Raw genomic sequence first — 12090 nt, 5'->3', positions numbered from 1 at the left:
TAGCACATGGTGGTTTAGAGACTTGGTGAGGCAGTAGTGGCTGCTCTATAGACGCAGCGTGGCTGCAAGCTGAGAGAGATGAATGACTTCCGCTCACTCGCTGACCTCCCTCCCCCCCAACTCCACAGAGGGCACCCCCTTGTCCCCACTCCTCCTCTTTGTGGTTTGGCCAGGGATGCCGGGACCCTCTTTGGCCCTCATGCTCATTCTGCCTGCGTCCTGCCTCTTCCCCGGCAGGTGTTTATTTCAAATTACTAAAGCCAGTTACTCTACATGAGAAATGGTCCTCCCCGTGGACATGATTAGAGTATAAACCAGGTCACAGGACAGCAGGGGCGCGTCCTTGGTTGGAGGGCAGGGGGTCAGGGGGAGGCCCACGGGCTGCCTGCGCACAGGGGAAGCCTCAGTCCCCTGGGGCCTTCACAACCAGCTCAGAATAAGATCCGATCCCTGTCTGCCCCCAAGGTGGGGCTCTGACCTGGCCCCCTTCCCTCCGCCCACCGCCCTCCCTCTGTCTACCGGCTTGTGGCCCCATCGGCCTTGGCGGCCTTGCGCTTCTCTGAGACTCGGGGCTTCACACTTCGGTTGCCCAGGGCCTCCTCCAAAGGCCCGCAGAGCCTGCTGCCTCCCCGCATGCACAGCTCCCCCAAGCCAGCTGCGTTGCAGTCCTGTGCGTGTCCCGAGCAGGGGCTCACGGCCTCTGACTCCTGCCCTTTCTCATCTCTCCTCCCTCCTGGAGAGTGTAAAAAAGCAAGCGCAGGGTTGTGCTGTTCGCTGCGGTCTTTCCTGAAACGGACCGTCACTTGGTAAATGAACGGAGATGCGTTTCATAAACTGTTACTGCTGTTGCTGCCTTTTCTCCTCTTCCTTTGTTGTCTTTTCTCCTCGTCCTGTCATCATCCAGCATCTTCCTCCTCTAAGAAATGAGTTAAAGATGCCTCAGCCCATCACAGCCCGGCGGGCGTGGGTCCCGGGGCGCCTCAGGCGTCCACCTGGGGGAATGAAGCGGGAGAACGGCTGCCCCGTGCCGGGCTGAGTGTGGCCGCCTGTGTTGACGTCCACCACACGCCGGGCTCCGGGCCGCGTCCATGGTCTTGGCGCCTCTCCAGCTCGGTGGCTGGCACCCGCCCCCTCCCCGCCCCCTCCCCGCCCCCACCCTCCTTTCCTTCCCTGTCCAGGGAGGGCATCGAGGGCATTGTACGCGGTGTCTGGCGGGAGCCCTCCATGAACCTCCTGACTCCCCACTTAGCTGCTGCCCCCTTTGCCTTTCACTTCCTTAAAGCCTTAGCACCTCCCTGCCGGGCAGGCATGTGCTCCAGCCCAGGTCCTGATTTTCCCAAGACCGCTCGGTCAGAAGGTGCAGGTTAGGACTATGAAATTTTAAAAAATATTTTGAAGTAGTTACTCAACTGTTAAAATTTAATTTTAGAGTTACAATGTAATGTTGTAACCGTTGTTTCATTTTTGTAACATTGTGATCTATTAAACTTTGTTTCAAAGTCACCCTGTGCTTGATAATGCCCTGACAGAGGATATCCAGACCGGCTCCTGGCAGCCTCCCGGGCCTGCTCGTCTCCACTGGTTGAGCTGGACAGGGTGGGCTCGGCAGCCCCTGCCTCTTGTCTCGCCGGCTTCATCCAGGGGCTCCCCCGCTGCTTCCGGAGCTTTCTTGCACGGGTCCGCTCCCCACCACCCTCAGCCGTGCGTTTGCGCGTCAGGTGAACTCGGCAGCGTTGGGCCTTCGAGCCACAACTCAGTCCGTCGCTCTGTCCTTTCCGTGGACTCTGAAGGTTCAGGGTCAACAAACCACTTTGACTGTTGTAAGCACTGTTCAGCGGCCAGCTCAGGGGGGTGCTGGTGACCTTAGGCCCCCAGATTCTCCTTTGCTCCCTCACCAATTGCCTGATACTGGGTTATATACATTTTCATTTTCTTAACAATTGCCTGGGCACACTAGAAAGTTACAACTTTTTTCTCCATTTCTAAACTGACCCTTTTACCTGAGGTCATTTCCCCATTCACCCATTCACCTTGGTCTTTTTCTCTCATTCTGCTGGTGTAGACTCATGTGCCCCGTGGCGGGTGGCATCTGCCTGTCCTTGCTGTTTCCCGCCTGCTCTTTCCCCTGAGCCAGGAGTCTGCCTCGGAGAGCTGGGTGGCACTGGCAGGACTGGGGGTGGCCCTTCACCATGGGTCTGCGTGCTGAGCAGGATCCGCATGCCAGCAAGAGGGGGGCTTTATTTTGGGGGTGCCAGAGCAGCAGCCGTTCCCCCTCCTACTTTTTGCATGGAGGTGGCAAAAATTAATTTGTCCTGCAGTCACTGTCCAGCATGACTCAGAGCCAAGTGCCTCTCTTAGGTGCCCCCAGGCCATACACGGTGGGTGGTAGGGATGGAGGGAGATCACAACGTTACATCACATGCCATGCTGGTTCCCAGTGCTGTGCGGGCATCTCTTGTTTGAGGGCTTGACCCCTCTCCCCATCTCTCGCTCGTCAGGCTTTAGTCTCTTCCGTGCTTTGTCAGGGGGTCTTGGGAGGAAAGTGCTTTGTGTCCTGTGCCATGTGACCATCTCACCTATTTTGAACGTAATACAGTAAGAACTGTAAGTGATTCGGGGTTGGTTACAGGGACAGATGACAGAATCAGTTTCTCCCTTTTGAAACCTGTTTCAAAGTCACAGATGAGCGATCTTGCTCTCGCACATTTGATTAATGGCCTCATTAGGGTTGTCTCATTAACCTCATTAAGGTTGTATAAGAATACGAAGCTAGTTATTGTGTTTCTAGTGACGTGTATACAGATCTGCCAGGATCTGCTAGAGCTGCCCAGTCCCCCTGCTGGATGTGCCCCGCCGGGTGGGGCTTCTTGGCAGGTGTCTCCCCCTGAGCATCTGGCATGTCCTTGCCTCATGTGTTGCCTGAAGTCGCTGACGAGCCCCTTTCGCTTCCCGTCGCCAGTGGAGCTGCTGCCGATTGTTCTGAGCTCCAGCTTTTCTCACACCGACTGGGCCTTGGGCTCTGGAATTGGTGTGGGGCTTTAACCCCAGTTCCAGCCCCTCCTAGCGGTGTGATGACACAGTGGCCAACTCTGTGTGCCTCCGAGCAGTGCTGACTCCCGCTGCCACCGGGAACACTTGCAGAGGGGGCGGTAGGACAAAGTTGTTTTCACATAGGTCATGGAATCCCCCCGCCCCCGCTGTAGTTTCTTCATAGTAAATGTCGTCTTTGGCCCGTCAGAACGGATGTCTCAGAGAAGCTCACCTTCATGATTTCATTGAAGGCAGCTGTTCAGATGCCCTTCTGGTTCTGGGCCTGCTGATTTTGGGATGCCTGTGGGCTGCAGGAGGAGGCTGAAATCTGGTTTGGAGCGTAGGAGGGAAACTTGGGCTGGACATAGACACGCAGTTGAAACTGTGCAAGTATATGTGACCTTCAGGAGGGAGTGTAGGCCTGGAAGGACACGGAAGACCCTGGACAGGTTTAGGGGGGGCTGGGACATGTGCCAGAAGAGCAGGAAGGCAGCTGGAAAATAAGGTGCTGAGTGCGAGTGCCAAGCGGCAAGGGCAGAACGGAAGGTAGGGTGGGGTTGGGTGTGGGGGCCGAGGGGCTGGGCTGTGGGGAGTCCTGCAGGCAGTGGGCACAGTGTCAGTGGAGCAGGGAGCAGAGTGGAACAGTGTGGGCCCACAGACCTCTCCAGAAACTCCCCTGTTAGGAGAATAAAGAGCAGGAACTGGAGGCAAAACTTCTATTATTACCAGCCTCACCGCGGCCGTTGTTGCTATGAGGAGAGGCCGTGTTGTTGAAATGCTAGTGGAAGCAGAAATAGGAGAGGCCAGGAAAGACACAGGCTGGGGAGGCATCAGGGCAAGGCCTTCAGTAGGGGGTGAGGGTGGGCTCCCCCCCTGGGAGGAAAGGGATCCTGGGCAGGACAGGGCCAGAGAAGGGAGAGGAGACAGACTCGGTGGCAGAACATTTTCTTCTCACAACTTAGTTTTCTCCTTGATGAAGCTGGGGACACGCCCCCAGAGGCATCTCTTCCCCTCCTTGCACATCCAGCCAACCACCCCAGGGAACCGGAGCCCAGCACAGCCCGGGCAACCTCAGGGGCCCTTGGCAGAGGGTGCGGCAGCCCAGGGCCAGCTGAGTGGCTCACCAGGGCCCTCCCAGCCTCAGCCCAGGCCCTTGTCTCCCCTGTAGAACCAGCCCTGTCCCCTCTGGTCCATTTTAACTTAATTACACTCAAATCAGTTCCATAGCTTGGGCCTTTTTAGGCATTAGTGACTGGAAGAGTTTTGTTTTATTACTTCACATTTTCCAAACCTACTTTACACAGATGGATCTCGTAATTCTATAAGGCCACAGACAGGAGCGGAGCAGTGCCAGAGGCTGGGCCAGGACTGTCTCACTATAGATACGAGGGCCTCATCTCTTTTGACATCTTGATGAGCCTTTCTGCGCCGAGTTTGGGAGACTTTAAGACCGAGGTGGCTCACACCCAATTCCTTCAGCTCACTGCTGTGAGCCAGCCGTGCCCCGCATGCCACCTCCTTTATTAGGCTCACATCTTTTGTTCTCTGCCTGAATTCCAAGAGTTCATTTCAGCATCCCTGTCTTTTTTTTTTTTTTAAGATTTATTTATGCATACCAGAACTGGGGTACACATCAGAGGTGTGGGAGGGTGAGAGAATTCACCAGAGACAGAGTGGGGAACAGAACAGGCAGATTGACTGAAATACACCGCTGAGGGGAGCAGTGGGCGAGACAGGAGAGGTCTGCCGCGCCATGTGGGTAGCTCCCTGCCCGGGGATTGAACTCATGCTGCAGAGCCTGCAGATAGCTTCACAGTGCTGTGCTTAACCTAACCTCATGCCACCAGGGAGGCCCCTCAACAGCCCTGTTTTCATCAGCAATGAAATGGTGGCTGAGAGAGGCTGACTCCTCTGGGGTCACCAGGAAGTAACCCTGGCAGTTCTGAGCTAGGTCTTTGGCTCTGCGACCTTTATTCCATTTTGTCATGGAGCCTCCAGACACAATGCATTTTGCTCTGTGGAGGTTTTACTCTCCAGTGTACTGTGTCTTCTGCTGCGCAAGGTCACTCAGAGAATTGTCAGGACCTACAAAGTGCCCAATCCGTTTTTCAGTGAGAGTCTTAGAAATGTCCAGAGCAGAGGGGATGAATCTGGCTCCTGTCTGCAAAATGAAGGAGAAATAACAAAATAGACTGTGTTAATAATTCAGGACAAGGAGCAGGTGGTGTGGGGAGAGAATCGGTGTTGCCCTTAGACGGAGCCGGCAGGTGCGACTGGAAAGAGGGGGCCACAGCCCGTATCACATGCTGCTTCTGCGCCGGGGGCTCTGCTTTAACCTCATCTCATCATTATAATGAGCTTCACAGATAATATTTATTAACATGGCCATTTTGGGTGAGAAAACTGGGGTTCCGAGAAGATAAGCATCGTATAGCCGGTGTGCGGGGTTGGTGGGGGGGGGGCTGTGTGTTGCAGCCAGGGTCAGGCCAGGGCTGCTCCCTCAGGATGCCTACCTAAGGCTACACACTGAACGAAGCGGAGTGTGTACAGAAGCATGCATGCGTGCACACACACACACACACACAATTTTTTTGTTGATTAAGAATTCAGGAAAAAAAAAAAAAGAGAGAGCAACTAACAGCCTCAGCTTCTGCACCTCAGTCCTCCTAAGTCAGTTTTAGGAACTGTCTTCTCTACTTCACTGTGATCAGTGCCTCCCAGGACTGGTTTTGGCTTCCAGAGGGTCTTGTCTGCGCGGTGAAACTTCAAGAGGGCAACGAAGTGCACGGCGAGAGATGATTACCAATGTTTCAGGGGCCGGGGCGGGAGGGGCAGATGTTGCTGCAGTAGGTCACTAGGCTTTTGAAAAGAGACTCAAGCGTATGTTTTCAAAACAAGGAGAAGGATGGTGAACAGGCAAATTCTACATCTCAAGAGACTCATGTCTTCTTTTGCAAAGATGCGGAGTCAGTCTTCTTTCCAGGGTGCGGGGTGCTGAGTCCCTTTGCTCCTGATGAAAGCAGGTGGGACAAGCCTGGCTGTGGGGCGTTCCCGATACAAGGGAGACTGGCTAATATCGTTGTCACTGCTATGACTCGGGGTCTAAATTGTTGGGTGTGAGTGACTTGGCATCACAGATGGTTGTGTTTGGTGTGTGAGTTGACCGGGAGGCCATGATGTCTCATGGAAGTGAGTGGCCAGCAAGGGCTCCTGGTGGGTGCCCAAGCGCTCGGGAGTCCAGGTCATTCCTCTTGTAGCCAGAGCCACCCACTGCCCCCATTGGGCTTCTCACAGTGAGCCCCTGTGCGTGGCTCCTAGCTGGGTACTGAGAAGCATCTGAAGGACAGGGCACCTCAGACATAGCTGCTCACAGTGTGGCTCCGGCCATTTCCACTACCCCCCGACTTCCTAGGGCACCCCTTCTGCATCTGTTCCAGCTGGTAGGCAGCTGACTCTCACTAAAGAGCCTGAGAGTTCCAGGTGTGTGGCCATAGTCACTAATTACAGCAAGGCCTGGTAGGAATTAAAAGGAGGTGTGTAGTTTCAGGGTAGAGAACTGCAGACTCCGCCACCTTCCCTCCAGGGGCTCCCCAAGGTGCAGGCTGCGGATGCTGGGGATCTGCGTGATGGGTTTTCCTTGGTCCGTGAGTTTGTTCCTGGCAGCTGCCCCCTCCTCTGGAGGGAAGGAACGAGCCTCACTGCTATAACGTTAATGGTATTAAATTATAATGTTAAGCCCGCTGAAAAAGAGAAGACAAGGCCCCTGGAGAAGATATTAAAGGGCACCTTTCCTTCTGCCCCTTTGGGTTATGCGAGATGGGGGGAGTGTGACTTCAGGATGGACTCCAAGATGACCCCAGAAGTTTCTCTGAAGAAATGGAGGATGCCGTGCAGCCAATGAAATTAAAGATTCTTCAGATTTTAAGTTGGCCTGGGGCCCTGGAGTCCATTATGTTGGCAGGAGGGAGGGGTCCTGCTGATGGACGTTCTGTCTGCTTTTGGGTGATTTGCATTAAGAAGGGACTGGGACTTCTGGGGGCCTCCCCTGGTGGCACAGCGGTTGAGCGCTGGGCTGCGGGGCTGCCTGCAGCCTCTGCTGCGCCAGTTCGTTCCCCGGCCAATGGTGAGGGTCCCACAAAAAAATAAATAAATACAAGAAGGGACTTCTTGTCCCAGGGGAGCTGGCAGAGTGGCAGTGGTGGGGTTAAGAATCTTGGCATGGAAGTCCTGGGAAACGTGGCCAGGGTCATGGAGGAAAGAATCCCACTCCTTACCCTCACCTCTGGGGGTTCCAGGATGCACCTCCACCTACAGCCCCAGCTCTGCTCTCCAGGGACAAGGGAGAGACCCTTGGATTCTCTGCAGAGTCGGGCTTAGCCCTTCCCCACCTCTGTGCCCATGCTCCAGTCAGCTACCCCTGTGTGTTTTGCCTGCTGGCTAGAATCACTGCTGAAGTTGACTCTGTGCTTCCTAGGAGCTAGCCAGCTGTGGGTGGAGTAAGAAGGAGAAACACAGTCTCGCCCCCAACGTTGTCGCCTTTACCAGGAGGTTTAACCAGGTAAGCAGCGCGCCTCGCATGTGCCTGTTGGGAGAGTGATCTGTTGTCCCCTGTCGCTGGAAGTCCCTCCAGGGTTCAGTCCCAGGCACCCCGCCCTCGACCCAAAATCTTCTTTCTGAGCCCCACTTTTCCCTACGCTGGTGCCATCACAGCCCCGTGCACATAGTAGGTGGCACTGGCACATCTCCGCAATTGAGTCACTTCCGTGGCTTCTACTTCAGCTCTAGTCCCAGCACCCCGGGATGCCCTGCGAGCTCCTGCAGGTGGAGCTGGCTCTGTTCCCCTCCGGCCTCATTATCTCCTCCTCCCTCTGTGCTGTGCCTTGTCATCCTGGCCTCCCTCCTTTCTCATGGAGCACCAGAGCTGTCCTCTCAGCTTGGAATGTGTCCTCCCAACTCAGCTCCCAAACAGATCTCAAGCTGAATGTCCCTTCCTTAGGAAGCCCCCAGAGTCCCCAGCCTGTGTAAGGGCTCCCGTCATTGCACCCTGCGCTTCTCCTTGGGGCCTTGGCTCATGTGTCCTCATGTTGTGTAACTCCTTGCGCTCCATCTTCCTCGCCCGCCTGTGGGCCCCTGAGGACAGGAACCACGTCTGTCTGGCTTATCATCATGCCCCCCACCCCATGTCCGGCAGACAGTCGACACTCAGTGACTGCATGTGCAGTGAGCAAATGTCGGGGCTCAGGACATACTTCTTGAACTGAATTGAATTTCTCCGAGTTCCTCACGGCCTGCTCTCTGTAGCTTGTAGTCCCATACAGACTACCACAAACCCGGAGTTTTGCCCCAGGTAGCAAGACCTGCCTCCCTACTTACTGGATGGTGATGTGGACTGGGCCCAGCTGCGGGAGTGGGCTTCTCATTTCTCAGCCAGGCCTGCTAGAACGTGATTCTTGGACAAGGTTGCCTGCAAGTCCACTTTGGATGGACCAGCACCCCCCATGGTGCTGCTCTTGTTTTTCTTCTTGTTTTTCTGGTTTCAAATGAGGTCACTGGCCCAGGGGCTGCACAGTGTGACTTCCTGGATCTCTGGGTGATGGGCCTGGCTTCCCTTCGGCCTTTCTCCAGCTGGGCCTGCCCACCCGGAAATGCCGGGTCCTGTGTGTCAGGCCTGCTCAGCCCTCCTCGGCTTCTGGCCTTGGCTACCACCTCAGAGAGGTCCCCCGCCGCATCTGAAGGGCGAGGCCAGCCTTTTCATTATTGTTGTTTTCGAGATGTAATAGGAGCTAAGAAAGGCCTAGCTGCATCTGCAGTTGGGGCTACATACTTCTTGACTTGAAAAGAGGTTCTGAAGCCTTTTACTTCTTTTTTCTTCCCTTAAAAAAATCTTTCCTTTTCCAACTGATCTTAGTCTTGAAAAACAAAACAAAACAAAAAAAAAAACAAAAAAAAACACAACAAACCAAAACAGATGTGCTCACACTGTCAGGGGATTCAGAGTTTCCTCAGCGAAACTATTGGACTGGGAGCCAGCTCAGTCCCAGCTCTGACCAGGGCTCCCGGGGAGGCCCACGCCTCTGATGTCACCTGCTCTGCAAGGAGGCCGGGCAGCTCGGCAGAGGGATGCAGTCTGTTCTGCGAGGATCGCCTTGTGTCCAGCTTACACCAAGTGGCCGAACTGAGCCAGAGCATGGTTCTGTATCCCCAGCAGGAGGCTCCTAGAAGTGGTCTTCATGTAGGCCTGCAGCCTCTCAGTGAGGCCCCTGGACACAGCCAGGAGGCTCTGATGTGGAGGCTGGCCAGTGGCCAGGCCTGGTCAGCCTCTGGGGCTACTTTCTGTGACAGGAACTGATTGGCATTCCTTCCTAACAGACTTTCAGATGTGAGAACAAGGCTCCTCATCAGACTCCAGATAAGGGCGAGCAGGTCACTTACCTTTCTGAGCCCGTTTCTTTATCTATAAATGAGAAAACAAGAAAACAGTAATACTCACCATGCACAGTTGTTCTGAAGATACGAAATGACACATGCCGAGCACCCAGCACAGTGTTTGGCGTGTGGCAAGCATCCAGACATTTTCGGGGAGAAAAAGGAGAAAATGTGGAGATCAGCAGATCGGAAGAAGCTTGCCATGGATTTGAGGCTCCTTGTGGCCCAGTCAGAACCCCAGGGCCAGCCTCCTGGTCAGGTCCCACTGTGCCTGCTTCTGCCTGGCACCGGGGTCCTTTGGCGCTGTCCAGAGCGGCTGAGGTGAAAAGAGCTCAGCCGTGTTCACTGAGGGCCTGTAAGGGCCAGGCTTGTGTTTCAGCCCCAGGGCTTTCACCAGGGCACAGAAATTGTCAGCCTTTTTGGACCCTGGCTTCTTTTGAGAAGCTGATAATATCGCATATGAACCTGCCCCCAGATAAATGCAGAGGTATATGACTTTGCATTTAATTTTAGTGGACCCACTGCCCCCTGTGTTCCAGAAGTTGGTGCATGGACTCTTTGGAAGGTGGGGGACAGGAGGCAGAGAAGCTGTGGTCGCAGGGAATCAAGCGAACCTTCACCTTAGCCGGTCCATCTTGTGTGTCTTTTAGTGCTTTGGCCCAATACCTTTCAAGTGGTGTTTAAAGATCAAATGTAAGTTAAGGATGTAAAGGGTTTAGCTCAGTGCTTGATCTGTAGTAAACAATGATTGCTTAGAAAAAGTGCAGAGAATGGGCCTCTCCGGTGGCGCAGTGGGTTGAGCGCAGCGCTGTGAAGCTGTCCACAGCCTCTGCAGATTCCCAGCCGGCCAGGGAGATTCCCACATGGCGCGGCAGACCTCTCCTGTCTCGCCCGCTGCTCCCCTCAGCAGTCTATTTCGGTCCTTCTGCCTGTTCTGCTCCCTGCTCTGTCTCTGGTGGTTTCTCTCACCTTCCCGCACCTCTGGCCTCTACCCCAGTGCTTGTATAAATAAATAAATCTTTAAAAAGAAAGAAAAAGTGCAGAGAGGTAGGAGCCCTGAGCCAAGAAAGGAAGGGGTTGGGAGGCCCGGACTCGCTGCTCACCTGCTTTGAGGCCTCAGGAAGTCCTTTCCTCGCGTTGGGTCTCTGGACCCCACCCGTACTTGCCTCCTCTTCCTTGCCTGGAGGGCTCCTCGGGTTACAGCCTCTCCCAGGGTTACCTGGGCCTCATGAAGTACTTCCTCTCCTCATCTGTAACCTCCCTGTTCTCATCCATCCATCCTCAAGGCTTTGCCACTTATGAGAAAAAGGCACACACGTCCTCCTGGCCGTCTTGGGCCCTGCAGCCCCTCCCTTCTCCCCTTTGTCCTCAGAGCCACTGGACTGGGCACCCCCAGAGCTGCTCTCTCCAGCTTTCACTCGACCCCTTGAGCTGCTGCGGCCCAGCTTCCCCTTCACATCCCCACGGGGCTGCCTTTGCTAAGGCCTCTGGTCTCCCCGCTGCTGACCTCATGGGACACCTTAAGTCCTATCCAGGTGAGGTGGACCCAGGTTGGGTGCTTCCTTGTTCTTGAAGCACTGTCTCCAGGACATCGCCCTTTCTGGGTGCTCGTCCTGCCTCCACGCTGCTCTTCTCAGCCTCCCTTCCCCTGCCCACCCCTTACATGTCAGCAACCCCCGGTTCTCACTGGGGCCTCTGTCCCTGTGGCTAATCTCATCTACTCTCACAACTTCAAACATGGGTGATACTGTATCTGCGTCTCAGGCCACACCTCCCCCAGCTTCCAGAGCAAGTATCCATCCCTGCTGCATGGCTCAGCCTGCATGTCCCGGGGAGCTCATCTCCTGTTCACACAACTGCTCCTCCTCCTGTGCCCACTACCTCAGATCACGCTGCTGCCCAGGATGAAGGAGGACCCTTCCGGGCCCCGCCCTGTCATCTCCCTCCCTCCATAGCCCATCAGTCACCAAGTATGGTCATTCGGTCTTCAGAGAATCTTGGGAGCTCACATCACTTGCCCCTCACCTGGGTTGATGGCACAGGCGAAATCCCACCCCAGTAACAAACCAGCGCACACAGTCTTATTGCAATTTTATTCATGATCATCAAAAATTGAAAGTAACTAAGGTGTCCTTTAATAGTGAATGGGTAGAGGGCCTCCCCCGTGGCGCAGCGGTTGAGCGCTGGGTTGTGAAGCTGGCCGCAGCCTCTGCAGCGCCGGTTCGATCCCCGGCTGCTCCCCGGCCACCGGAGGAGGGTCCCACATGGCGCGCAGACCTCTCCTGCCGCCCGCTGCTCCCCTCAGCAGTGTGCTTCGGTCCTTCTGCCTGCTCTGTTCCCCGCTCTGGCTCTGGTGAATTCTCTCACCCTCCCGCGCTTCTGACTGTACCCAGTGCATGTATAAACAAAACAAACAAATAAATAAATAAATGAAATATGCCTCTATTAAAAAAAAAAGATTAAAAAAATATAAAAAAAAATAGTGAATGGGTAGAAAAACTGCTAATTTCATGCAATAGAATTGTGTTCATCCCCTCTCCCTTGCAAAAATAAGAATAATCCATCAAGCCATATAAAGACATGGATGAATATTAAATGCACATTGTTAAGTGAAAGAAATGGTCTAAAAAGGTG

At 54.5% G+C, this 12090-nt stretch overlaps 1 protein-coding gene across 4 annotated transcripts in view; it reads left to right on the top strand.

The window, feature by feature from the left end:
• RALGPS1 (Ral GEF with PH domain and SH3 binding motif 1) overlaps positions 1 to 12090 on the top strand; it is a 226031-nt gene that overhangs the window by 68901 nt on the left and 145040 nt on the right. For all 4 annotated transcript variants that reach the window (XM_037493464.2, XM_037493463.2, XM_037493467.2 and 1 more), the window contains exon 5: positions 7505 to 7588. In XM_037493464.2, coding sequence (XP_037349361.1) covers positions 7505 to 7588 — 84 coding nt within the window. The remainder of the gene's footprint in view (positions 1 to 7504; positions 7589 to 12090) is intronic.

This window comes from Talpa occidentalis, unplaced genomic scaffold, assembly GCF_014898055.3.
Source record: "Talpa occidentalis isolate TD23 unplaced genomic scaffold, MPIMG_talOcc4v2.1 talOcc4.7, whole genome shotgun sequence".
In the NCBI taxonomy this organism is placed as follows: Eukaryota; Metazoa; Chordata; class Mammalia; order Eulipotyphla; family Talpidae; genus Talpa; species Talpa occidentalis.
Note: the sequence above shows the minus strand (reverse complement) of the source record. Positions and strands in the feature narration are given on the sequence as shown.